The sequence below is a fragment of the Panonychus citri genome, unplaced genomic scaffold, assembly GCF_014898815.1.
Source record: "Panonychus citri isolate SS breed McGregor unplaced genomic scaffold, ASM1489881v1 Contig00077, whole genome shotgun sequence".
NCBI classification, from domain to species: Eukaryota; Metazoa; Arthropoda; class Arachnida; order Trombidiformes; family Tetranychidae; genus Panonychus; species Panonychus citri.
Window position 1 is genome coordinate 1,629,148 of NW_026515482.1, and position 27,661 is coordinate 1,656,808.

General features: G+C 30.4%; 3 protein-coding genes and 2 long non-coding RNA genes across 5 annotated transcripts; 3 read left to right on the forward strand and 2 right to left on the reverse strand.

Annotated features, from left to right (window-relative positions):
* Positions 1-49: 49 nt before the first annotated feature.
* Positions 50-4,114, reverse strand: LOC128386940 (trichohyalin-like). Its single transcript, XM_053346054.1, is given in 7 exon segments — positions 50-990; positions 1,187-1,464; positions 1,638-1,757; positions 1,844-1,912; positions 3,288-3,338; positions 3,826-3,896; positions 3,899-4,114. Coding segments are annotated over 7 exon segments (1,476 nt in total). The 5' UTR covers positions 3,999-4,114; the 3' UTR covers positions 50-203.
* Positions 4,101-7,380, forward strand: LOC128387027 (pre-mRNA-splicing factor CWC22 homolog). Its single transcript, XM_053346163.1, has 5 exons — positions 4,101-4,142; positions 4,633-4,691; positions 4,818-5,082; positions 5,214-5,268; positions 5,766-7,380. Exons 1-5 carry the CDS (start codon positions 4,101-4,103, stop codon positions 7,241-7,243), a joined length of 1,899 nt encoding a protein of 632 aa, XP_053202138.1. The 3' UTR covers positions 7,244-7,380.
* A 1,362-nt stretch (positions 7,381-8,742) lies between these two features.
* On the reverse strand, positions 8,743-27,038 carry LOC128386938 (inactive dipeptidyl peptidase 10-like). The gene is made up of 16 exons (XM_053346052.1): positions 26,603-27,038; positions 18,423-18,534; positions 18,261-18,359; positions 18,087-18,181; positions 17,929-18,003; positions 17,700-17,837; positions 17,191-17,594; positions 16,978-17,104; positions 14,873-15,031; positions 12,237-12,549; positions 11,192-11,290; positions 10,805-10,880; positions 10,271-10,626; positions 9,862-9,999; positions 9,722-9,795; positions 8,743-9,641 (listed from the first exon to the last, which is right to left on the reverse strand). Exons 1-16 carry the CDS (start codon positions 26,690-26,692, stop codon positions 9,504-9,506), a joined length of 2,493 nt encoding a protein of 830 aa, XP_053202027.1. The 5' UTR covers positions 26,693-27,038; the 3' UTR covers positions 8,743-9,503.
* LOC128386945 (uncharacterized) lies at positions 10,538-12,243 on the forward strand. Its single transcript, XR_008324944.1, has 5 exons — positions 10,538-10,671; positions 10,747-10,900; positions 11,116-11,404; positions 11,692-11,766; positions 11,836-12,243. It is a non-coding gene; the product is annotated as an uncharacterized LOC128386945 (long non-coding RNA).
* Positions 12,548-14,841, forward strand: LOC128386946 (uncharacterized). The gene is made up of 3 exons (XR_008324945.1): positions 12,548-13,043; positions 13,210-14,387; positions 14,455-14,841. It is a non-coding gene; the product is annotated as an uncharacterized LOC128386946 (long non-coding RNA).
* Positions 27,039-27,661: the final 623 nt, after the last annotated feature.

A 27,661-nucleotide genomic window follows, 5' to 3' on the forward strand; every position in this document is an offset into this window, starting at 1 on the left:
TTTCAATGTATTCAAATCACAACAAAAAAACGATTGAAACAATGAACAATCAGTTAGTAATTTAAATATTTATTCAACACAAATTTCTTATGAATTAGTGGAAAGAAAAATTATTTTAAAGATGGAAAATTAAATCAATTAACAAAAAATTGGAACTTTGAAATCTGAGCAATTCTTAGAATTAGAATAATTATCATTGGGAATTATATTTTCTCTTTTAATTGTTGTAGCATTCGTTCATGATCTTGTTGCATTTTTTGACGAACTTCAGATAATCGAGTTAGAACTCGATCACCAGAATTAACACTTTGAGTTGAACTTTGATTCTTATTGATTGGTGTTGATTTATTGATTTCACTTTCATCAGGTGGTTTATATTTGGCAGGTTCAGAATATTGTTGTGGACTGAAATGATCACCGTTATGAGAATTCATTTCATTTCGAATTGGACTTGGAACAAATCTTTTCGATCGAAGTGATAAAGGACTAGATGCCGTTTTCTTTGGTGTCGAATTACTTGCGATCTCTCCAAATCGTGATTCCAATGATGCACGAGATTTACGAGGTGATTTTGGCCGACGAATATGAAGATAACTTGGACTTCGAGCAAGTCGATTGAGCATTGAAGTAGGTGTTGTGGTGAGTATATTGGTAGAGTCTTGATCTTTGGTCAAGTTAATTGTTTCATTATGATCTTTGGTTCCTTCTCGTTTACTTTTACTCTCCGAATCTTTGATCATCTCTTTGATTATCTCTTGTTTCTTTGCAAGTGAATCCGCTTTAATCCGTTGGCGATTTTGCTCTTCTTCGAACTCTTTTAACATCCTTAATCGTTGCTCGTGTAATCGTTTCTCAATTAGTCTCTCCTCCTCTTCTTCTTGTCTCCTTTTCTCTTCATCGAGATGATGTTTTTCTTCAATTTGTTTTCTCAATTCTTCCTTGTAATTGGAAGCCCGAACTCGATTTGATTGACTTTCAAATAACCGATTCCTTAAATATAAACAAGAAGAAACAAAATAAGAAATAAAAAGTAAATAATCACAGCAAAAAGATGAAAGATTTTTGTTAGTATTTGATTGTTAGTGATACATTATTGTTTTAATGGCATTTGAGAGATTAGATTATAATTTAATGATTGCAATTGAATTTGAAAGCGAGTTAATTGTTAGAGGGTTAAGCACAGTACTTTGGTACGAGATGTTCACCATGAGATCCAGGATATTTTGATTGCCAATTGAGTATATCGAAACCAGAATCTCGATGGTATTTAGCATTGTAACCATAGAAATCGGGTTCAAGTGAAGGTAAATCACCGGTAATATGGTGATCGTTAACGTGTCGATAGGCTTTTTCGCTCGCGCGTTTCTCTTCCAGTAATTCAGCGTAACTACGAATTGGTGATTGTAATCGAAGAGCTTCCGATTTCATTTCTAAAGCTTTAATCCTTGAGGTAGCAAATTTCGCCTAATAATAGATTCAACAAAGAGATGTATTAAAGACAAACAAGTTTTTTTTAGATGCGAAAAAGCAAATATTATTATAATCCAATATCAATAATTGTTTTCGCTTCTTATTATTCTGTGAAGATTTTGTGACACTTCGACTCGATTTTGAATAGAAATAGATATTAATTGTACCTCTTTTAGATATTCGTTGTACTCTTTTCGTCTCTCTTCAGCGTATTTTCGCCTTAGCTCATCGTGTTCGCCTAATTTACTTAAAAAGTTGTAAGTTTCATCGTAATCCGGTGTTGGAGCCTGTGAAATGAAAATAAAAGTAAACAGGAAATGTAATTAAATTTAAATTCTATTAGGAAACAATACAATTCACTTTGAATGTTTACCTTCAATGGTTTTTTAGTATCTGATGAGTTTTCCTCATCTTCATTTGTTTCAATCGGCTCTGTGGAAGTCTAATTAATCAAAATAGAAAGAAAATATTAATATATAACAGATCAAACTTTAAATAAACATATAAAATAAATCACTTAGAATTTTGATCCTTGGAAATTAATAAAACAACAATTTAAAAGATGATTTTACCATTAATACTTGCGAATGAAAAAAGACGAAACTTGCGAAAATGATGAAATTTTTAACAATCAAATTGATTTATAATAAACACCAAATAAAAGATTAACTAACGAACGAAATGAAGTATAAGTTAAAGTTAACTATTAAGAATCAACGATAAGTTGAAGTTAGTTGATTGTTGGAACTACTTTAGTGAACAGATCATTATTGGTAAATGATCAACGATTATGATTGACAAGAAAGGAAGTGATCAAAGTGAGAAAAAGCAGATTGAGATGAAAAGAGTAATTTTTAAATCAATATTACATAAGAATTGGGTTGTATTTCCATTGGAATCAGTAATGATTAACTAATCATAATAACAGTTTACATAGAAATTCAATGATAATGGTCAGGTAATTTTATGGAAATGAGAACAATTTGTTGAGGTTAACAATTGATTCTTAGGCTTATTTATCAGATTTAAGGTAAATAGAAGCAAAAAAAGGTTACAATTGATTAAACTTTAATCGATTGGTCAGTTTTTTGCTTTGGTTAAATTAATAGGATTGATTATTTACATAGAAGGTTGTTTGGTCAGTCGATGGTCACTATTACCTTTCCTTGTTGTGATTGTGGTGCAAATAAAAACAAAATTAATGATAATGTTGAAGCTTTTTGATTGACGATCAAAGTATAACTATCATGGATTTAAACAAATCATCAATTTAAGTAATTTACTTAATCAATGATTAATTTCAACTATAAATGATTGTTGATATTGGTTAAGATTTATATCGTCTAATTGTTAACTATTTTTAGATTGATTGAAAACAAAGGGTTTATGATTAATTATGAAGGTTCAGAAGAGAGAGAGTTGGATTATTAATAATTAGTGGAAATCTAAATTAAGGTAAATTTGTTTGATTGATTTGAAATTTGAAATTCACATTCATGATTAATTAAGTACTTAATTGTAAATGTAGAGATTGGATAATATTAACAATTGATTGAGTGGTCAAGTGATTGACCATGAGCTAGATATTAGTTAACAATTAGATTGCAAATCTATGATTAAACTAGATTGTTAAGTTAATGGTCAGTACAATTAGACTTGAACTAAGGTAAATTTTGATACGAATTATTAATCTAATTGATTGACAGAGATGTTCAATCAGGTAAATGTTATGTTTTGTTTTCGTTTGAAACGGAAACAACAATTAATCAATTCCATGATTAATGCAAAGCTTGGTTACGATTGGTAAATTGGATTACCTTTGTTAATTGTGATTCTAAGGTGTGTCCCTGCCCTTTTGTCAATTGTATCTATTTGATGTGACAAAAACATACATGTTACTGTGGTGAACTCAGGTAATATTCAAAACAATGATTCATACAAAGGGGCTGAGAATCTATTTCTATAAACTTTTTCATATTCGAAGGCCAAAAAATAATATTATCCCAAATGTGTCGAGATTAAAATGATGATTCACTTGCGAAGAGACAAATTGTTAACCTTCAGTTTTAGAGGGAAAATTGTTGTTCTTTGTCCGCTAGATTTATGGTTAATTCTTATGGTTGTAATTAGATAATTTAACTTTTACTAGAATAGTAAAGGATAAATTAATTTCTAGCTTGTCTATTAACTGGAATTGTTGTCAAAACATTAAAATTGGAAGAAAATTAAGAAAAAAAACCAAACAGTTTAAGAGATTGAAGTTGTTGTTGTTGCTTGCGGCTAGAAAATGGTTTAAGATTAACTGGTGGTTCCTTTTTTTCGGGATTAAATTTAGATTAATATAGATTAACATACCTGATTGTTGCTGAGGGTTGATAGTGGCAGTGGAATTGAACAATAATTTAAATCAAGAGCATTTAAAGCACATTTAAAAATTTGATTTTCTCTTTTTTCTCATTTAAGAAAATATTTTGACTTGAGATGAATTCATCTAAGATTATTTTACCATCACATGGAGAATTTAACATAATATCTATTCTAATAATTAACACTGATCATTAAGAATAATTAACTGAATAAAAATATTAATACAATAATCAAATGAAATGTAATCAGATTTAATACTTGTGATGAATGAAGGAAATTCAATTGACCAAAGAAAAGATTTAAGAGTAACTATGGAAACAGAAAAAAACGAATTCAAACTTTCCGCTTTTCTATTTGTTTCTCTTTTAAACCAATTATTTTGGACAGTCTAACCATCGATGATGCTTCGATTTCCATTGAAGCTTTAGACCACCTCTTGTGCGATGTAAATCCAACAATCTAATTTTATGAGATCTTTTTCTTTAATTCTCAGGCACATTCAAACTGATCACATCATTTGAGAGAAATAGTCAATCTACAGGTCGGTACATAAAATATTTGAACAATTTTAAATGATTGTAACAATTAACTGATTAAATTGATGAGAATAGAAGATTAGATTCAAAGTTGGCGGTTCTCTTTTTTTCCAAAATCCCGGTTAATACAAAGAGCAAGTGGTTTTCTTCATCCCAATGAGTCTCAATGATTTTGGGGAATTTGCTTAATTGTTGTTGTTCATTTGGTATTTTAATTGATTTAATTGATTTAATTTTCTATTAACGTGATTAACTGTAGACTAAGGTGAATGCGCCTCCAGCATTTGAATCTTTTCTTCTTTTTGAAGGAGAAAAAAAGTAAGTGAATTTGTTTTGATTCCATTTGTTTTGTTTTGAAATTTTTTTTTCTTTTGAGTTTTATGTTTTTCTATTTTCATTCTCGATATTAATTTGATGTTTGTTCCTTTTTCTTTGTAATTACAGAATCATCATTGAGAAGGAAACTAAAGTACCAAATGCTGCCATTTTCACTGTCAACAATAAAAATCACACTTTGGGTAATTTGATTAGATGTCAATTGTTGAAGGATCCAAATGTTATATTCGCTGGTTACAAAGTACCTCATCCATTGGAACACAAATTCATCCTTAGAGTGCAAACAGTTGGAGATTATACTCCTCAAGATGCTCTGAAAAACGCACTAAGTGATCTGAATGCGGAAATTTCTTATATCGAAGAAAGATTCAAGGTAATCAATTGTCCCGATTGAATAATGAAACAGTTGGTTTTTATTTCTAACCCAAAGAACAGCATCAGCACCGTAGAGTTTAGAACTCTATTACTAAATTAATTGGATTATTTTTTCTTCTCTTCCTTTAGAAAAAAATTAAACCAACAAATGAAACGGATCAACAGGTGTTGACAATGCCCTTAGGTAAGTTTAGAAAAGATCACCAATCAATCCAATGGAATCATTTTCCATTATTTAGAAAACTTAATTAGATGAAAACTTTTTCTCGATTTACAAGATTCATTTATTTTACTGCACAGATTATGATGATTGAAACATAAACAATTTAACTAATTAAATGAATTTATCAAGACGATAAAAAGATTGAAAGAAACGAAAATGATTAAAATGTGTTCGCTGTACCCTTAGGCCAATTTTAGAAAAGGTAAAAACTTACCAATGGTTTTCTTCCATTTTTCTGGAGATTTTCCGTATATAAGGAAGGGGAATGAAAATTCATTGATCATTTCGAATTTTGATTCTCATCAACTTGTTTCTAGTTCTTCAAATTTCTCACTTTTTTGTTTCTATCAATTGGTGTCTTCGTTTTAAGATTCTTTAAGCTGAAAATATCATTTGTTTACATAAAATCATTTGTTATTTATTCTTTTTTTGGTGATTTTTTTCTATTTTCTTTTCAGTGACTATGGAGAAAAGTGTTTACTTACCTCCTGCCAAATGGAAAAAGCTTCAGGATGCAAGTGATAAACAAAATTTAAATTTCCAAAAATTATCATGGGAAGCGCTGAAAAAGTCCATCAATGGTTTGGTTAATAAAACCAATGCCAGTAATTTACCTGTGATTGTCAGAGAATTGTTGAAGGAAAATTTAATCAGAGGACAAGGTGTTTTGTGCCAATCAATAATTACTGCTCAATCTTTTGGTCCAATCTTCTCTAATGTTTATGCTGCCCTGGTCGCTGTGATCAACTCCAAGTTACCTCAAATTGGTAAATTAATTGTCACTCGAGTTATAAACAATTTTTGTAAGAGTTATTTACGCAGCGAAAAAAGCTTGTGTATCAACTCTGCTCGTTTCCTTGCTCATCTTGTGAATCAACAAGTGGTTGGTGATATATTAGCGCTGGAAATTTTGTTCATGCTTCTAGAAAATGCTACAAATGATAGTATAGAGGTGGCTGTTTGCTTCCTGAAAGAATGTGGAGCAAAACTACAATCAACTTCTCCCAAAGGATTAATCACAATTTTTGATGCGTTGAGGAACAATCTCAATGAAAGAAATTTAAACACTCGAGTTCAATATGCAGTTGAAGTGCTGATTGCCATCCGCAAAGATGGATTCAAAGATCATCCCATCATCATCCCGGAATTGGACCTATTGGAAGAGGGAGATAAAATTACTCATCAATTTGAATTGGATGGTCAATACGAAACGAAAGATGAACTTAACGTGTTCCACTTTGATCCTGAATATTTGGAGAACGAAGAAAAATACAAAATTTTGAAAAAAGAAGTTCTCGATGACAGTGAATCTGAAGATGACGATGGTGATGAAGATGAAGATGAAAAGGAAATTGATTCGAATGAAGAAAGATCAAAAATAACTGATGAATCTTCCATCGATCTTGTTGCTCTTCGGAGAAAAATATATCTTATCCTTCAATCATCTTTGCAACCCGAAGAAGCGGCTCATAAACTAATGAAACTTGGATTAACAGGTGGTGATCGTACCGAAATGTGCTTCACGATCATCGATTGTTGTGCCCAACAGAGAACATTCATTCAATTTTATGGACTGATCGCCCAGAATTTCAGCTCAATTTCCCATGAATATTCGAATATTTTCTCCTCTGTGTTCGTTGATTGTTTTTCTAAAATCCATCGTTTTCTGGATTCAATCAAACTGCGGAATATTGCTGGATTTTTCAGTCACCTGTTGATCACAGGTTCTATTCCATGGACAGTTTTATCTTGTGTAAAGATAAACGAAGATGACACTACATCCGCTAGTCGGGTGTTCATCAAATATTTATTCCAAGAAATTTCTGATTTTCTTGGAGTGGAAAAAGTCAAAGAAGAATTCGAGATCCAACCCTGCAAGAAGCTTTCGCTGGTATTTTCCCTCGTGATAATCCAAGAGACACTCGATTCTCGATAATGTTCTTCCAAAACATTGGTCTTCATCCATTGGTCGAAGATTTAGTTGACTTTCTCAAATCTAAACCAGCTCCAGATTCAATTGAAGCCATAAAAGAGGAACCAACTACGGATAAAAAGAGTAGCAAAAGAAAACATAAAGATTCAAGATCTGATTCAAGTTCAGACTCTTCTTCAGATTCTTCAGATTCATCCTCATCATCTTCTTCCGACTCTGATTCTGATTCCGATTCAGACTCTGATTCTGACTCTACAGCTTCATCATCTCACAAAAAGAAAAGCAAAAGTCATTCTGGTTCCAAAGATCGATCGAGATCTAAAGAGATGTATCAAGTCTCAGGCTCTAAAAAACATCGGCACATAAAAGATCAGAAAAAGAAACCAATGGATCGACTCGAGATGAAAGATTTAAAGCTGATAAAAACGAAAAACACGAAAAAAGTAGCCATGATCAACGATCATCACTCAAACGAGAACATTATCGAGAGAAAACAAGCAAAAGGTACAAAAAATCTTCCAGAGATGATGAAAAAAGAGATAACAATGACCGAAAATATCGCGAAATGAAAGATGAGAAATATCGACATGATACCAACAGATACAGAAAAGATGACCAAGAAAAAGATGATTCCAAGAGCCGTCGTCAAGATCGTTGAATAATCATCGGTTGTTAACTGCGAATGGACAAAATAAGATTCAAGTGAACATCAACCTTGATTATTAAATGGTCGCTGTTTTATTTAAATATTAATGTAAATTGAATTTCCACCAAAATATATCTAATCAACTTTTCCAATTACAATTGTATTTAGAAAACTTAATTAGATGAAAACTTTTTCTCGATTTACAAGATTCATTTAATCTACTAAACAGATTATGATGATTGGAACATAAACAATTTAACTAATTAAATGAATTTATCAAGACGATAAACCGATTGAAAGAAACGAAAAGTTAAAATGTGTTCGCTATGCCCTTAGGCCAATTTTAGAAAAGGTAAGGACTGACCAATGGTTTTCGTCCATTTTTCTGAAGATTTCCCGTATATAAAAAAAGGCCAGAAGACTAACTGATCATTTCGAATTTCGATTCTCATTGACCTATTTCAAATTCTTGAATATTAATTCCAAGTTTTAATTGTTAATTACTCGATTCTTGTTTCTCAACGTGATTCTAAAATGTCCGGTTTTGAATACGAAAATCTTTCTCTTGAACCAATTAATGGTTCGAATCGTCTAATGATTAATGATTTCGTGAGGTAATGTAAATCCAACAATCTAGAAGGTGATGTCATACCTCGTGAACTTCAGCAGCCCATTTTGGACAGTCGATGATGCTTCGATTTCCATTGAAGCTTTAGACCACCTGTTGAGTGGCGGTGGATGTAAATCGTTAAACTTGTCCAAACATCATTTCGAAAGTGAATCAACAGCTGAGTTCTCTCAAGTTCTCACTCGAGCTCTTAATCATTTGGAAAACTCAACATCATTAACCATAAATATCAATACTGTACACCGAATTGTCCAATTAGTGAATTCTTCCTCAACTTGTTGGATAAAACGCCGTTCCAGTGAATCTCAAGTGTCTCGAGATCTGTTGTGTCCAAACAGCGACTGAGATAATGTCTATTCTTAAGTACTGTCCATCTTTGAACAAACTCAAGATCCGAAACATTACTTTGGATTATGATCAATTGTCACTAGTCAATAGTCAACTGCATGAAGATCAATTCACTAAGATCCAGCGCTCGCTCACTCATCTGGACATTAACTCTGATAAAATCCCATTCGAAGATGATGAATATGAAAACGATATCATGGAATTGGAAGTTCTTTGTGAATTATTCTTTTTATTTAAAGAATTACAATATCTCAATACAATATAAGAGTTGATGCAACTCGAAAAGAGATTTGGGTTAAAACCAAAAGACCAATGAAAATTTGAATTGTCATTTTTATCTTCCATTTGATTCTCCGTGACTAGATGGTGATAGTGCTTGGTTTTTCAGGAGAAATTCAGAAAATCTGAAAATAACTGAGACGATCCAATTGTTTTCATAAAATTCTTTGGTTATGGAAAATTTGTTTAGGAATGGACCTCGTGTTGGAGAGATTCGGATGTTAAGAGTTTCAGTGATTCCCAAAATTCAACTTAATGATTTCCATGAGTTCATTTCCAGTCCAAATTCTATGAGATTTGTATAGAAAGGAAGAAAAAACATCTCCTGTTAAGTTCAGTTAAGCCCTGAAGGTAATGAAGTTTCATTTGTCTTGACCAGTTAGATAACGAAATATATCTTGATGTCCTTGTAATCCTAACATTTCCAAAAGGTAGATTTCAATTGATCGATAAAGGTGATAACGAACATCATCCAAATAATGATTACTATCAGGATAAATCTAGAAAATAAAATTGAATGAATTTGTCACTTTAATGAAAAATCTGAGAAAATAATATTCACAATGAGATGTAAACAAACCTGAGTACGATAATAAGCGCCTTTACTATTGAGCGATTTCATGAAGCTAAACGAATGTTGAAGATGAACAGCATCTAAATTGTAAAGAAAATAAATGCAATTGAAAATCAGGCAAAAAGTAAATGTTACAATTAACTTACCATCGGCTGTTCCATGAAGTAGAAATAAATTTTTTCCTCTAAACAAATGAGCTTTTTCAGATAAATCAGCTCGTTGGTATCGAGCATAATTCCCATCGATCCAAGGACCGCCAAAGTATCGCTCAGCAGTAAATGAATCTAAAGTAGCGTAAAAGAAAAAGAAAATTAAACAATTAATAAATCAATGAGATAAAACCACAATTACATTGAAAAAGGTTCCAAATAAATTATTTGAAATAATCGAGAGAAAATTAAACATTTAAATTTAAAATTCTGTTAATCAAACAAAGAGCGGGTTATGGTAACCTGGCAACGAATTAAATTTCTGCTCTTTTCAATTGCACTTTTAATTTTGATTTTTTGAGCTAATCGTTTGTTTGTTGTTGTTGTTGTTAATTAGTTTACTTACCAACATAAAGCCAATTAGTTATCGGTGCTACAGCTATGCTACAATTGAATAAACTTTCTCGTCCATGGATCAGAGCCGAAGCTGCAACGTATCCACCATAAGCCCAACCCCAAATCGCAATTCGATCAGGATCAATGAAGTGATAATGATTCTTCAAGTGATTAACAACCCGAATATAATCATCAACCTCAATGGAACCCAATTTGTGGTACATCTCGTGTAGAACTTTATTCCCCTGGAATCGTGTACCTCGAACATCAATCCGAGCGTAAATGAAACTCCGATTACTGGCCAAGTAAAGGCCAAAGTCAATGTTGAATTTCCGGTTAACATCTTGATTTCCTGGCTCAGGTCCACTAGAATTTAATTTACACAACAATTTAAATCTCTCAAGATAAAAGGTTCTTATGTCGGATCAAGAAAATTAACTCTAAATACAAATGGAGGTTTTAATTGATTCTCTTTTTTTGTTACAGATTCTTTTTTGTTTATGTTGAATTGTTTCCGATTGGAAGAAGAAAAAATCTCACTTACACTTCGATAATCAATGGGAATTTGATTTCTTCTGCTTCTCTCAAAGCCGGAGGCAATATAAGTCTCACTTCAGCCGCTGATGTTTGGATTTCAATGGTAATGGATAATAAATTGGATCAATATGATTACGAAAAGAAAAGAATAGAAAAACAATCAATACAAATCATTCGAATATTGAATTAACAGCTTAGATTATCTTTTATCATTAGCGAGATAATATCGTATAGTTAACATCATCGAGTGGTTTCTTATGTTAATCAATCAGAATTATCATAAACTAATTTCTTCCATTTTCACATGTACATCAATAGGCTGATCAACAATCAATGGAACTTGACGATATTAACAATCTAAGTTTTCCAATGGACTTTCGTTCATTTCACTCACCATAATCCGGAGAAATAGGAACTCGGAACGATCTCATCTGAGGAAATGCTCTTTCCTCGACAATCTCTCTCAACCTTTTATCCGTCGGCGTTTGTAGCACTGTAATTGAAATTTAAATGGTACAAATGGTTAACAATGGTGCCAATTATCGTAAATTGTTGGTTGAGAGAATGAAGTTTTGATGATTATTATGCAAATCAGAGTTGATTTAACGTAAGTACCAATGTTAAATTGATCAAATGAGATGAAAAGTTGAATAATGTTATCCAATTACTGTCTGAGGTTAAACCAAAGGACATAAACTACTGTATTTAATTAGGTTTGTTGATGATGATCATCATGATGAAAACTGAAATCTCATTTCATCTCATTTAATCAATGATCATTTAAAGGTTAAAAGCTCAATCTTGAATATTTAATCAACATGAACATTAAGGTGAATCTTTGATTACGAAAGATTTATGATCATTCATCTTCATTCATTTACTTTGATTATTTAGATTTCAAGGGATCCGATAAACAAGAAGGATAAGGAAGATGAGAGACAAAAAATCACACGAAAGGTTTAATCTCAAGTAAAAGTTTGATGCATTTACTTTTCATTCAAATGTTCATGTTTTCACCTCGATTTCTGTCTTTTTCAGGGGAGATTTTTGGCTGAAATGGTTATGTTCATGGAAAGAAAAAAAACAAGGAAAAGATTGATAATGACGCAAAGAGAAAAAGGCTGATATTCCAGACGATGAAGATGGAAATCCTTGGAAAATTCTGGGATAAAGATGCAAATAATGAGTTTAACATGGAAAAAAAAGGAATTCAAAGGATGGAACAAATGAAAGAATAGGATGATAATGATGATGGTAGAGGAGGATGAATGAGAAATTCTACAAGAGAGAGAGAGAGAGAAGAATAAAAGGGAAAAAGGATACATAGATGATGATCAATTGATTCTGATTATAATTCACTATTTTATTCCTTTTACTTCATTATTTCTATTCTCTTCTAATACTTTTTCTTTCTCTCAACCATCGTTCGTTTTTCTTACATATATCATTTTGATCAACATCTCGAATTTCTGTCCAAGGGATTCCAGCACCCAGACATTGAAGAATATAATATCTCGCTGTTGGATTGAAAATCGCATCGTTAAAGGAGCAATTTCTTTCTGTTTGGTTACATGTTAAACAATAAGGATTTCGAGGTGAAGATGAATGAATATCAGGTATACTGAATATATGCCTTTCTCCTGGATTATCCTCTAAAGTGGCTGCATAGAAAACGGTTCGAGTATCATGTCTATGGGCCAATATTTTGGTAACATCCTGTTGACCTTGAGTTAGAAAATTTTTCACTCGACCCTGAAAAGAATATGATATTAACGGTGAAATAGTGAGAGAAGAAGAAGAGACAAATTAGGCTGGAAGATGATGGAATCAAAAGATAAATACAATCATTATGGGAAAATGGAATCAAGGAAAAGACAACAAACAATAGGAATCGAGAGAGAAACAATAAAAAACAAAGAAAGTACATTAAAAGAAAAGGAAAACAACAAGAGAAAGAAAAGTTTTTAAGATGTTCAATGGACAAATTCGAGGATTGGAATTAATGGTTTACAACAATTTATTAAATGCTGTTATAATTCTGTCTCAAGATAATCTATTATTTGGAGTAACATGATTACCTCGCTTACGTTTTATCATCTCCCATGATTATTCAAGCTTAATAGTGAGTTACAGAGACACACAAACAGTTATCACCAACTCTTTAGGATCGATGAAGGGAAAGAGGACAAAAGACACTAAACTTTAACTTATACATGTTATTGATATTTCGATATTACTTTTCAATGGTAAACCTTATTAGTTTTACTCTTTATATCATCACTCGCAATTGCAAAATCTTTATCATCCCTACGATCTGTTTACATCTTCCAATTTCATCCTTTTCTTTGATTTTTCTTTTATTGCATCATATCATCATTACTCCCATCTCTCTCTCTCTCTCTCTCTTGTCAGGATTGATAGAGAAACAATTCTGTGGATGGTTAAAGTCAATATTCAGAGGAAGATGATGATGATGATGATGATGAAGATGATGAAAGGAGAAATGCATTATCACAGCTTCCGGATAAAGTTAATCTATCCTCTTTTGTCTTCGTCTTCCTTTTCACTTCCTTTTTTAAATAATCTTAACTTGATCTCACCTTACGATCATCTCATCTCACTCAATTACTTTCATAAACTTTATATAAAGTTACGAATAATGAAAGTTAATTGAAACGATCGAATTTCGTTTTAATCAAATTGAATAATTTAAATGATCAACTGACGATTTAATCAAACTCTACTAATCTTATTAATGTAAACACAAAATAATCGGACTAATTTAATCTAATTAATTAGAACTAATAATGAGAAAACAAATTATTTCGTTTAATTTAGTTGAAACAATTAAATGCTAGTTAATCTCTTCAAGTCTAATCAATATTATGTTCAATGGTTAAAGAAATCAACTGTTTATTTTTTTAATTAAACTGTTAATACAATAAGTAATTAGTTAATCAATAATCTCAAAGCTAAAGCAAAGTTTTGAACTAATATTTCCGATTCAAATATTGACAACTGACAATTTGACTATCGATATGAACAAAGATAATGAATAATTTTTTTCTCAATCTCAACAATAATCAAGGTTAATTGGATCACTTTTTAAAAAGTTGATTGCTGTTAATTTAATTGAAAATAAAGAAAACTAAAAATAATCAATGTGAGAATGAGATTGTGATGATTATAATAGTTTGTAAGGTGAAAGTAATTTAACAATAAAAGAGTTGATTCTATGAATAAGATAGTACATTGATTCATGTGAATTCATTACAAGATCAGGATTATCATGATGATCAATTCATTCATTGATTGTGATAATCAATTTGTTTTTTTCTCTTTTTTATCCAGAAAAACCTTTTAATAACCTTTGCCATTGTCGAGTTATTATTAAAGGAGAGACTCACATGGCGAAAAGGAGGATCTCTCAATGATGGAGAAAGGATTAAGATGAGGAGGGAGTGATGATGATGATGGTGGTGAGAGAGAGATGAAGACTGATGATATACGGAAAATGTTAAGACGTAAAGGCGGTGACCCGTTTAACCAGAAAACAAGCAAGAAACTTTCATAGAGAAAATGAAACTTTGGTAAATTTTTTTTTTCTCCTTTTGTTTTATTTAATCATTAACTTTGTCTTGTTGATAATTTTCCCAGAATCAGATGAAGATGATATGATTTAGAATTGAAAGAAATTCTCAACATTCTCAATGGTTAATATTGGAATATTATAGTTGATTCTGTAATTGGAATATACATCTTACAACAGAACTTTGTTTCGATCCAGCTAATTAACTCTTTCCTCAAGCGTATTATTATTTTTCCATCATCATCATTAACAGTGGATGATAATTATAATCATAATCAAAGCAAAATTATTATGATACTGATTATAATTTGTTGTTGGTAAACCAAAGTATCAAATTGATAAAATGGTAAATTGTTTCAACTTTAACGATCAAAATACTGAATGTATAATAATGATTAGCTGGAATAATTTATCATCTATAAAGGATAAAAATAATTGGATAATAATAATGAGAGACGAAAACTAATTAATTAATCAATTGCTTACGTTAATTGTTATCATGACAATTTGACGAAATGAACCATTTTCTGGTTCACTCAATGGTAACGTTATTAGGTAATGTCTCTTATCCTTTGTTATCAGCGGAGATTCAAACAGCTCAACCCAACCGCCTTTAGATTGACTGTCAACCTTTTCCTCCAAATGCTAAGGATTAATCCAGATAAACCATCCAAGGATTAACGATAATGGTGAGATTATGACAAGAGAAAGAGCAAAGATAATTTCAATCAGGTTAATTGAGTTTCAGGTAAATGAAAGTTTTTTTTTGTGATTCAATAGACAATCAAGTTAATCATGAATCTTAATCATGTTTATTGTTACGAAATTGATCAAAGTTTCACCTCACGTTAACAATAGTTTAACCTTAATCAACACTATGATTTCCTCAAATAGATCACGCAATTAACAAATTGTTACTATAACGGTAAAAAAAAGTTCTTATTTCAATTGGATATTCTTATGATTTTTACAGGGAGGGTTAAAATTATATAATACTTTCTTACAGTTGATCATTTTATCATCACTTACGATTTCACTCCCTTCACCCTATGTAATTATCATGAGAATTGAGGGAAAAAAATTCTCATTTCCATCTATTATTATTCATGTTTGTCTCATGATTATGATGATTAAATTAATGTTTCAAACTCAGATTTGCTGTCGTGTTAATTAGTTAATTTTGTTGCTTGACAATTTTTTTTTACTTCATTTTTACAAATATCAATTAATTAACCGGGAAAGTTAAGTCAAAATGTCAACTATCGCATAAATTAAATTAATTATTAACTGTCATTTCACATGGGTGACAATTAATTGATTAGTGAAACAAAAGTAACCACTGAGAAGGAAAAGTTAAATCAATGATTTAGTAAATTCAACTATGAATTTTGTAGATTTAATATTTTATGAGTTTAGAGAGAGAGAGAGAGAGAGAGTCGGTGTATTAAGAATTTCGAACTTATCATTATCTAGTCTTTGCTGAAAAAGAATTGAATTTCTTGAATTAGAATCAATTGTTTATTCAATTGGGATTCCAAGTTAATCTCAAGTAATTTTCACTCATGAACTGAGAATGAAGATAAAGATGAACTAAGATAATAACAAAGAAGAAAAAGTTGATGAAGAAGAGGAAAACTTTCGATGTTCGATTTTTGTACATTAAGAATAACGATCAGTTCTAACAAACTCAAAGTTCATTTGGAATAAAGATTTAGATAAAAATCTAATGGAAAGACAAAAAAGACAAGAATAGGAAGAAAAACATTTTCGATAAATTCTTAAATATAAAAGCCCTAATGAGCTAATTTCCAATCGTTGAATAATTAACTCAATACACAGTACTAGCAATTGTTTTCCATTGACAGTCCAATTAGAGCTGATTAACAACCTGACAATTAACCACCAGAGAAATACAATTAAATTAAATAAAAATTTCGAGTGAAGATCTGGATTAATAAACAGTATAAAGTAATAATCGTATTATTAATTAGTGAATCTCATTTCATGATGAAAAATAGGATTATGGTTTCAGGAAACAAAATCCACTGATTTTTGATTGTTCAATATTATTAATATTACATTAGCTCATAAATAGACTTTGTGATTGATTCAAAAGTCAAGTTCAACATTAACAATGATCAGCTCAATTCTAATGCTAATTTCAATGCTAATATTAAACTGAATTCTGATTAGCATTCAGAACTTTTCATTTGGTAATTAAATGATTTAGTGACAGATAAATTGTTATCATGATTTATTTTTGCACCAAGAATTGTATGAGTTAATCAATTTAATGGATGAAACTAACACACCCAATAGTCAACTGTTAACCATTGATTTAACTTTGAAATAATTGACAAATTATGCTAATTAAATATGAGATGATGATAATCAAGATTAAATTATAAATCAATTGAGATGCTAAAGTTTTCATTGAAAAGTCAATAAAACTGAACCATTGATTTGATGATCAAGTTAATTTCAAGATCGAAGGCAAATTATTCCGGAAATGGGCTCATCTCCATTCCGAAGTGCTAAATATTGACCCTTTCGGAATCATTTTCACTCTTACCCTTTCAACATTTACTCACCTTATTGCAGGTCCAATCAGTTTGAGCGCTACAAAGACTGACCACTGAATAATTTTGTTCACGTCTCATCCAGATCAGTGCTAATCGTTGATTATCAATCCAAGAGATTGCGGTAAAATAATATTCTCTGTGTAGATTAACATATAAATAAATATTGTAATTTTGTTGAACAAACAAAAAGTTGGAACCAAAGTTGACCACTGGTCACTTTACCTGTCCTGTATTTCACTTGGAGGTAAGATACGTTTAGACTCAGGTAGTAAACTGGAATATGGAAGTGTTTTCAGATCAACAATCCAAATGGAAACTGTTGGATTGATCCTTCCCGCTCGAGGATATTTAATTGTAACAATTTGAGGGAAAATGTTATTCAAATCACTAAATGATCCATACTTGGGATAGTTGATAGTGTCCACTCCAGTGTCATCGAAAGAGGCATAAGCTAACTTATCACCTGAAGGTGACCACCAAAGTGCTTTAGATGATTTCAATATCTTTTCACCATAAAGCCAATCGGGAATCCCATTGTAAACACTATCTCTACCTGAGGATGTTATTATTTTCAAATTGGAACCCACACTTGGATAATAATAAATGTTGTTCCGATGAATGAAAACCTTATAAGGTAAGATAATCAGGAAACCAATTGAGTGGACATTTCCAACAGGGAAAAGGGATAAATTAGTTTACAGTTAGAGTTAATTTGATTGACCAAAACTCACCAACTGATTAGCACTTGGTCCCCATTCAGCATATTGTAATTGATCACCTTCAAAACTATCAGGAACCTCGAGGTTAATGATTTGTTCATTGCTAATATTATATATTTTATATTCACCAATATAAGAGTATTGAAAAACCTTTGAGATGAAACAAAAAAGTTCGAGAAAATTGAATTTTTCACTTCGATTAGAACTTTTTTTTGGACAAATTCGAATCGAACTTTCTTACCTTTTTTATTTTATTTACGAATAGTACATATCGTTTATCGGGTGATATAGAATAATGGTCAACTTGCTCTCTTAACTGGACGATAAAATAGTAAAAAGAAAAATTAATTAATCAAGTTAATCAGCTTTTTCCAATTGCAATCAAAAGTTTACACTTACAAAAGTTGTATTTGGAATGAGTAAGTTGGTTGAATTGTCAACACAATCAAAAACAATGAGGTTTCCCTCGTGATTCCTATAAGCCACTTCGGTTTCTAATAATCAAATTAAACAATTAAAATAAATTATCCATGATTAAGTTGATGAATTAATCATTTGATTGTTAGCACTTACCTGAGATCCAAGATCCATCAAATTTTTTAGGCTGAAAATGAGATGATACAATATCTTCAAGAATCAATCGAGGATGTTTAACTCGATTACCATGATCATCTAAGTTTTAATTAATGGAAACATTTAGTATTAACCTTGAAATCTATTGATCGATAAGCTTACTTGGAGTTACAATTATAATTGCGATCACAATTAACGAAAAAATTGACGCAATCACAAAGAAAGCGATACAGATCCCCTTCCAATTACGTTCCTCCTCTTCAGCCGGTGGTTCCTAAATCCAAAAGTAAAACGGACATTAGTTGACCAATAGAATTGACAAAAGTGAGATAATAATATTTAATCAATTTCCTAATGATTATGATGCCCAAACGAAAGTGACTAAATTTAATTTCCAAATCATAACTCATCGGATTATCCGTTCTCAGTTAATCTGATATCAATTTTGGGATAAAACTAATCCTAATGAGATAAGAATCTGAAAGAAAATTTCAAATGAAAATCAATCTCGTTTCAAGTTCATTTTCTAGTCTCAAAGTAATACAACTGAGAGTTGATTGAATTCAACAATAACTTCCGGTTACCAGATAATCTCAACGATCAGAATCTGATTATCAGATTTCAATCTGAACAAAATTTCACCACCAATGATTATTTCAATCTAATTCCATGAGTAACAATATTATGTTTATTCAACTTATTCCCTGGATTGATAATATATTATATCGTTGATTATCATTGATCTAACATTGAAGATTCAGCAAATGTTTATCTCATTTTATTTACAATCGTTTGTTGTTATTTTTGTCCTTCCCTCTTCATTTTGTTCATCACCTTCATGAATTACCATGAGGTAATCATGAACTGAATAATATTGAATCTAATAGGTAAATACAAACATGGCCATCATCGTTATCATTATTATTGTCATCTTCTTCAGTTATATTATTATACAGATGATGATGAAGGTAATAATATGAAAAGATTCATCTTTACAATGAACATCATGAGTTTTATTTTATGAGTTGATTGTATCATGTGTTATTATGCTTATATCATCATGATAATCATGAAACTAATGCTTTGAATGTAAATAATAAAATAAACTATTCACAGACAAGAAACAATTTCATGTTTAAATTAATTTGATAATGTCCAGTGTTTATCAAATTTATTATATTACATGTTAAATTTTATTCAAGAATATTAATTTCATTTGAATCAGTTGACTCTGCCTGGTGAATGAACAATTAACATCCATGAACAATTTCAATATCATTGTTTATTTACTTTCTGTCTGAAGGAAAATGAAATTTTCTGGAAAAATTTTTCTGCCTTCCTCAGGTAAAAGTTACAATGATTGATTGAATTTCAGGATTCAGTTTCATGGAAACAAATTGAATCAACTCAAAGTAAATCATTTTGACAAGTAAATGATATTGTTCATGATGATTTATTATATAATAATTATTATTTATTTACGATTAGCAGACATTTCCAGCACTTTTAATTTGTGTAATAACTGTAAACAGATATACTCTTCGTACTCAAAGGTCAAGGTTATAAAGGTTATTCTGAGGGAAAGAGCTTTAAATTTTGACTTTATCATTGCAATTATACCAATTCGATATATTTGATTGATTAAATTGAGTTAATTAGATTCGAAGTTGAAGATTTTGTTTTAATTTCGCATTATAATCAGAGTGAGAAAAGTTTTTGTTCACAAATTTGCACAATAAGTTGGTTGCTGTTTAATTCAATTGAGTTTGATTGAATTATCATCATTGTCTTGATAGTTAATTGGGGATCTTGATTTTTTTTTCTTGGTAACAGTTTGATTGTTGATATTATTAATAATAAGATTGGAATTGATTGTCAGTATAATAATTGGTGGTGTCATAAGTTATTATGATAATTTATCGATTGTCTGAGTGACTGTTATTATTATTACTGGTAAATGTTTTATAATGATGATTATCTCCATCATGGTATCATGGAATTGTTATCCAGCTGTAGCTCAGAACTCAGAATAGATTCGAAAGGAACAATTTTCTGTTCAGAACTTTTTGCTAAGTTGAGAGGGAAAATATTGATCGACGGTGGCTTTTCATTCCCAGAATGTTAGAAGAGAGAGAGAGAGAGAGACGTTAGCAAAGAGTTGGATGTTGATGTTTTCTCAAGAGAAAATGATTGTAGCATGGAAAAGGATGATGATGATGATGATGATGAAAAGAGAGGCATTATCTTCATCTATACCAAAGGATATGTAATATAATATAAGAGTTAGAATACCAATAGACTGAAAATCTTATACATGGATACTAAGGTAAGAAGAAGTTACTTTTTTTTGCCAGTCAGAAATGATGATGAAGATAAAGATGATTATGAGAGGATAGTTATTCCTCTGATAATGAAAGAAATGGCGGAAGAGACGGATGATGAGAGAGATAGAGTGAGAAGATGAAGATGAATGAGATGAGATGATTATCTTGGCGTTTTCTATCTCTCTGTCTCTCTGTCTCTCACTTTCTTTACAAGTTCTCATCTCGAGAGTTTCATTGAGCCATTTCAGAAAATGATCATCTCCATGATGATGATTATTCTGATGATCTAATCTAATTTATATCTACAGGTAAAGGTAGATGATAAGAGCAGCAAAAGTTGATACCTCAACTGACCCAGAAATAGGGGTCAACACTTTATTTGCTAGAATAACAATTAATTATGTTTCCTTTACTTTTTTGATTCTAATTTTAATTATCTATTACTAAAACTTTGAGCATTTGTTATTCAAGATACTGAATCTCAGCTAATTGTCTTAACAGAAAATATTGAAATTCACCTTTAAGGTACTAATTTTTTGCTCTAATAATTAAAATTTCTATTGATCTAATTGAATGATATCGATTCATCATCTTGTGATTCTAATTGTCCGATAATTTCTGTTTATACTTGAGTAAATACCATGACTGGAACTGTTTCATTGACCTACAAGCAATTGAATTCACATTCATCATGATTCAGTTAATCACAACAATAGAAAATGAAAGTTTACCTTTAATATCGATGATCTATCGATTGCTAGACGAAAATAACGAAAGAAAAAAGTTCTAAACAAAAGATGAACCGAAGAAAAGTTTCCATTTGTTCAATATCGAAATCTATTGAAAATCAATTGATATGATCACTGAAAATGTCGATAATGATGAAAATTTCCTTCGGATAAACAAGAAAAATGCAGAAAGTTCATTGATAATCATGTTGTGACTTGATAATTCTGGTGAATTCTGTAATCATTAACAATATCTGAATGATAATCTCATGAATCCTTCAAGTAGTTAATTCAATATCAATGTCAACATATGAAGATAAAAACGATAAGCCAAAAATAACAAGACTCTCATGTTGACATATCATCATCATCATCTGTTTATCATCGTGATTAATATCACATTTCATTCATTTAATTCACCATTACGATTACATGTAAAACAAATTAGTTTGTTATCATTATGGTTCATGTCAGATTTATATTAATAAAAATATGATTACAGTTATGATAATTGGTCATAAAAAGTAGATCACCTCAAGGCAAATCCCAGCAAATCATCACAGCAGATCATCTGTTATCTTCATCATTTATATTTACTTTGATTGAGTTTATCATCATCAAGGTAATCATAAGTCACACAAATTTCATGATAAATGTTAGTTAACAAGATTAATTAGTTTACTTGGGTTCAAATGTTGATATTATTATTATTATCTGTCAAGGATAAAAGTTACATCACTAATTTTGGGTCTAACATGTGACTTGAATTTATTATTAGAGTTCAGGGTTATCATGTAATTATATTTATTCATGGGATTGGAGGGAAAAGATGAACCAATTAGTATTAAACTGAATAGTATTCTTGATGAATTTTAGTAAAATAAATGTAAAAAATTCAGGTTAATATCATGTTGGAATATTTAAAACTTCCAGGTAACTGAGTTTCCCATGATAGGTGAACAATTTACTAACAAACGAGCAGCAAAAAGTTAAATTAACTGGTAAATGGATTAATGAGTTGTAAGAACATGATATTGAGTAAAAATTTCTCCCTGTAGAAATCTGAAAATATTACTTCATCAATTTGATTCTAAACAATTAAGTGTAAATGATAATGATGATGAGAATGAGAATGAGAATAATAAATGAAAATAAGAATAGCATATTAGCATAAGAGTTTATTCAAATTCTGGTTCGTCTGAAAAAGTGATGATGTTTTTCTTGGTGCACCAAAGAAACATAAATAATTTAATCAATACCGAGATTCTGATGGTGGAAGAATTAATTTGCTTGAGATAATTAGTGACCTCAACGTGAGCAACAATAAGTTTCAAGCCCATCCTTTGACCTCAGGTCACAACCTCAGGTGTCCGCTCATTCTTCTTGTATTAAACTCCATTTTAATACTTGAAAGATCATCTTGATTAATTGTTGACTCGAACTTGACATTATCATTATTATTTTTGCTCTTTTTCTTTTTTCTTTTCCATGACAATACATGTGAGTGCATATTAAAGTTCTGGTTCATCTGAAAAGTTGCTAATGTTTTTCCTTGGTGGAAGATGTTTAAATCTCATGAGATGATTTTACTTTAACAATTTTCCAAGTTTCATGATTCAATGTTCTGTTAATATCATTCCCAGTAAAGGATGTGTAACACTTTGAAATTGCCCACCATGGAGCCAAAGGGGAAAGAGTGAAAATGAGAGTATATGATAATATAAATGGAGATAGATAATGTTTACTGGAACCAAGTTTCAAATCATCTTGAAAACAAACAGATAAAAAAATGCTCAAATTGTTTAGGATAAAATTGGAAAGGTAAATATTCAGGAAACAGAAAAACGTTCAAAGAGCTGTGGAACATTATTCTTAATTATTCTGATAAAAATCTTATCCAATCAAAAACAATCTCTCGAGTAATATTATAATTACAATAAGAATAGAATCTAACTGTTCATCTGAATCATCATGGAAAACGGAAAACTCGCCACGAAATGATCATTATGATGAAGATTCAGTTATTATCTACTGAATATGAGGGTGTATTGTATGTGTGTGATTTGAAGATGAACTAAAAGTCATACTAACCCATTAGATTATAAGGGCGATGAAGCTTTGATAGAGATAGAAAATAAGAGAACCGAATTTTATCATGAAAAGTTATCCCCATGAACTGTATTCCAATGAATCAAAACTGTCTCATGATAGAAAGCATTAAGTTGTAGACGATTAGTATTATATGAAACCTGCAGAGTTTTCCTATTGAGTTGAATGCTTACTGAACATTTTGGAAGATCAGAGGAGAATCATCATGCTGATGATGACCATCGTTCATGCAAATATGATAATTTCTCATGTTCTTGAAAGTTTTTCTCGTTTTTTGTAAATAAACTTTTTTCAACCTTTTGCTTTATTTGAATCTTGGGATTGAATGATTTTGGAATCAGAATTCAGAGGCTGCTAATGTTATTCCACTTAGATGTTGAATTTATTGATCTGATTTCCTTTTCTCATGCTACCCTGAAAATGAGACATCAAATCGTGTGGTCAACCTGAATGGACCATAAAACTTGTATTCATAGTTTTTTTTCTGTTTATTTCAGGGTAACTTCCATGATCTTTATCATCTCTCAATTTCCTGAGCTTTTACTTTTCTTTCTTGAGAAATTTTTTCTTTCAGAATCATGATCCTGTTCTTGGTATTTTTTCCTTACTGAATCAGATTTTCTCCATTAACTAAACATGTTCCATGTTCCAGAATCCGAGTCTGAGAATTTAGAATATCTAAAAGTTGGAATGGAATTTTTTTTTGCTTTGGATGGAAAGTTTTCCCATCAGAACTTGACCAGAGACATGAGAATGACCTAAACTCATTCATTCAGATATTGATTGTGTTCACTGAAACAATTCTGGGTCCTCATCACCATCATGAAGGAAAATCGTTTCCAGGGGAATTCAGAATTACTAGGATGACATTGATTCTGTCAGGATGAAATATGATCTTGGTATTATTTCACTTTTTAAACTGACATTGTATTCGTTTCAATTATATTGTCTTCATTATATTCCAGAATCACCATGAAATTTACCATGAATAACTTTTTTGTTTAAAGAAGAAATTTAATTTCAATTATTTTGATAAAGTTCTGGGAATTTTGTCTTTGATTTTTTGTCATTTTCCATTTTCATCATTCACTCAACTTTTCCAGGAAAAATTTAACTTAAAATTCATGAAGTTCATGATAATCTTCATGATCAATATTCAATGGACATGCTAATGGATCTAAAAGTTAACTTAATGTTTCAAGTTCTACCTTTGGATCATCATCATCATGAATATAAAGTAAACAGAAAAAGTTCTGATCTGTTATATAATTTTTCGCCTTTTTTTCAATCTCAAATTCTGGTGATGGTGCTTATCCATGATAGAGATTCATGGAGTTCATATAATTTATTGATTGTTTATCGATATTCAGATAATATTATCAAATGAATATTGTTGAAATCTCTTTGTATTTGTTCAACAAAAGTTCAATCTGAGACTTTTTCTTATCACCATGTTACCGACAGGAATCAGAACAATTAATCATCAATAAAGAGGTTGAATAATTTTTCATGATAAACGATTGAATAAAGTTTCATTTATCTCCATTTGAATTGTTAAGATGGCGTTGGTGTTGTAACTACGATTTCATTTTCTTTCTTTCTCAAGTTAATCAACTTTAATTATCGGTAAACAATCAGATTAAAAGATTGAATTTCTTGACAGGAAATAATATCCTTGATTCATTAGAAACATGAAATCATTGGATAATTTTGGAAATGTTTACTTTCAATTTATTGTCATTGATAAAAGGAAATAGTTTTACCTTTTACCTAGAAGTGAATTTCAAGTTAATTCAGTTATCATGTTAGTGTTCAGTTTCAATCTTCATGATCATTTGTTCAATTTCAGTTGGGAAGGTCCACAAATCTGGTGAAAAAGGATCTATCATCTATGATTTTATCTCCAACTGAAGATGAATAAGAAAGAAAATGAAAAGTAAACTCAAGATGAACATTGGAAAAGTCGATTAGGAAAAAAGTTCTATCCATATACAGAATTTGAACGGAAAGAATTCTTATATTTTCTATATACCCTGAAGGTATTCACATGGATGACGAAGATGATTACGATGAGAATCCTATTGATTGAGACGATAACCATCACGAACATGATGACTCTTGTCAAAGGATAATAAAAAAGAGACAGAATTTGATCTTGAAGATGAGTGAAAACACCGACTTAATATTATGCTGACATGAGAAAAATAAATAATAGAAACTACCATGAGAAAGAAGATGAAAAATTTGAGCCTCGAAAATTGTCATGAACTTTTCTCTCTCTTTATCCTCATCATGTTTATCATCATAAGATCATTGATGACTTGACAATTCCCTGAGTCTCTGATTATTATCACTGATTATCTTACATCAGAACTTTTTGTTTTCTCCTTCAACTCTATCAACCACAAATCGAGGTGTTGAAAATTAACTTAGCCTTTCATTGGAGCAAAATTATCGCTTCAGAACTTTCTGAATTTATATCAACTATCATGTAAAACTTTATCAGTACATTGAACCTGAATTAATAAAATTAGTTTCAATTGTTATTGAAACATATTGACTATGGTTGACTTGCTGTTAGTATTAATAACATTTTCTTTACTCGTATCATGAGAAAGGGTGAAAAAAGTTTCATGAATAGTTAATATTAATAAGTTAATAGAGAGAAAATTTTCAAATTCTATTCATTTTGTAATCACAAATTCAGTGGATTAATTTTCTGGAGAAAATGAGGAAAAAAAATCCTCAAGGAAAAGTTCTGAGAGAAAATATTACCAGAATTCTGATAATGTGTAAGATTTTCTATTATTATCATGAGATAATCTATCGAAAAGTTCATTGGTTCTGAGTTATTATGGTTATAATTTCAAGTTTCGAGAAAGAGTAAGTTTCATGTGTTTCAGTTTTCCCCTGATTCATATAAGATTCTGTTTTTGATTCAATATTTCTCATACTGAACACGAAATTATTGCTCATTCCATGATAATTCTGGTTAAACTTATGAATATCTTATTAAATTTACCCTTGGAGGTTTTTCTTTCTCATCTTGAAAAGAAATCGAAACTGATCATTATTTCATCGGAGATTATTATTCAGACTGAACTTTACTAGTGAATAAATTAATCATATGTTCAGCATTGATCCTTCGGAAATTTTATCGACAATGAAAAGTTTTCGTTACCTCGAATGGGTCTTGTGAAGTGATCGCAACCTTTTCCTGTTTCGCTGCTTTTTTGGGTCCAGTTGATCCATTTGATCCACTGTAATTCATTCTGAATTAATCAATTAATCCAATAAATCACTTTTCGTGTTAATCCCAATTAGAATTAACCAAACACTGAAAACAATTATCTTAATCCAAATGTTTACAATTGGAAACAAAAAGTGTTCAGATTAACGATGAAACTTGCAAACGTTTCAACAAAACATTCAAAGTGACGATTTCGAAATTGAAACATTTGAAAGAGTTCAGTAATCGATGACAAATTAATCACGATTAAGATTGAACAATTAAGCAAACCTTTGGGAAAGTATCAGCTCATCACATGAAAAGTTCAATTCGTCTTATAACCTTGGTATGAACCTCGAAAAAGTAAATTTTTTCCCAAGTAAAAGGCTAAGCATTTGCGTAGAAGAAAAATTTCTTTCCATGATGATAAAAAGTTCTGAGTGTTATTCTAAGAGTCTTGTTATTATTACAGGGAAACAAAAAGTTCTGACAAAATGAGAAAGTTTCTCGAACTAAGTAATGAGTGACACCTATCGTATTCCAATGTTATCAATACAATTAAAATGATTGTTGAATCAATTTACTAAAAATAATCTAATCAATTATTCTGAATTAATCTCATAACATTCTCACTTCTTTTGTATAATAATATATTTGACTAAAAAGTTAATTATCATAAACTAGTAATAAAATGTGAACAATTAACTATCGATAGAGATGAGTAACTTAATTACTCTTTAATATTATTCTTAATATTAAAGAGTAATAAAAAGTAACAGTAAACTGATAAAAATAATAATATTTTTCTCCAAATAATTAAAGTGAAATTGGAAGATTGATTAACATTTGATTATATTCTTATTCCAATGAATGAATCAAATTATCGGAAGATGAATAAAAAGAAAAGGGTTCAGGGGACGAAAGAAGAAAATATCGACGAAAATCAAGTTTTCCGTTTTGTTCAAACGGAAAAAAGTGAAACAAAAAAGTTCCCATGAAGATGATTGAGTA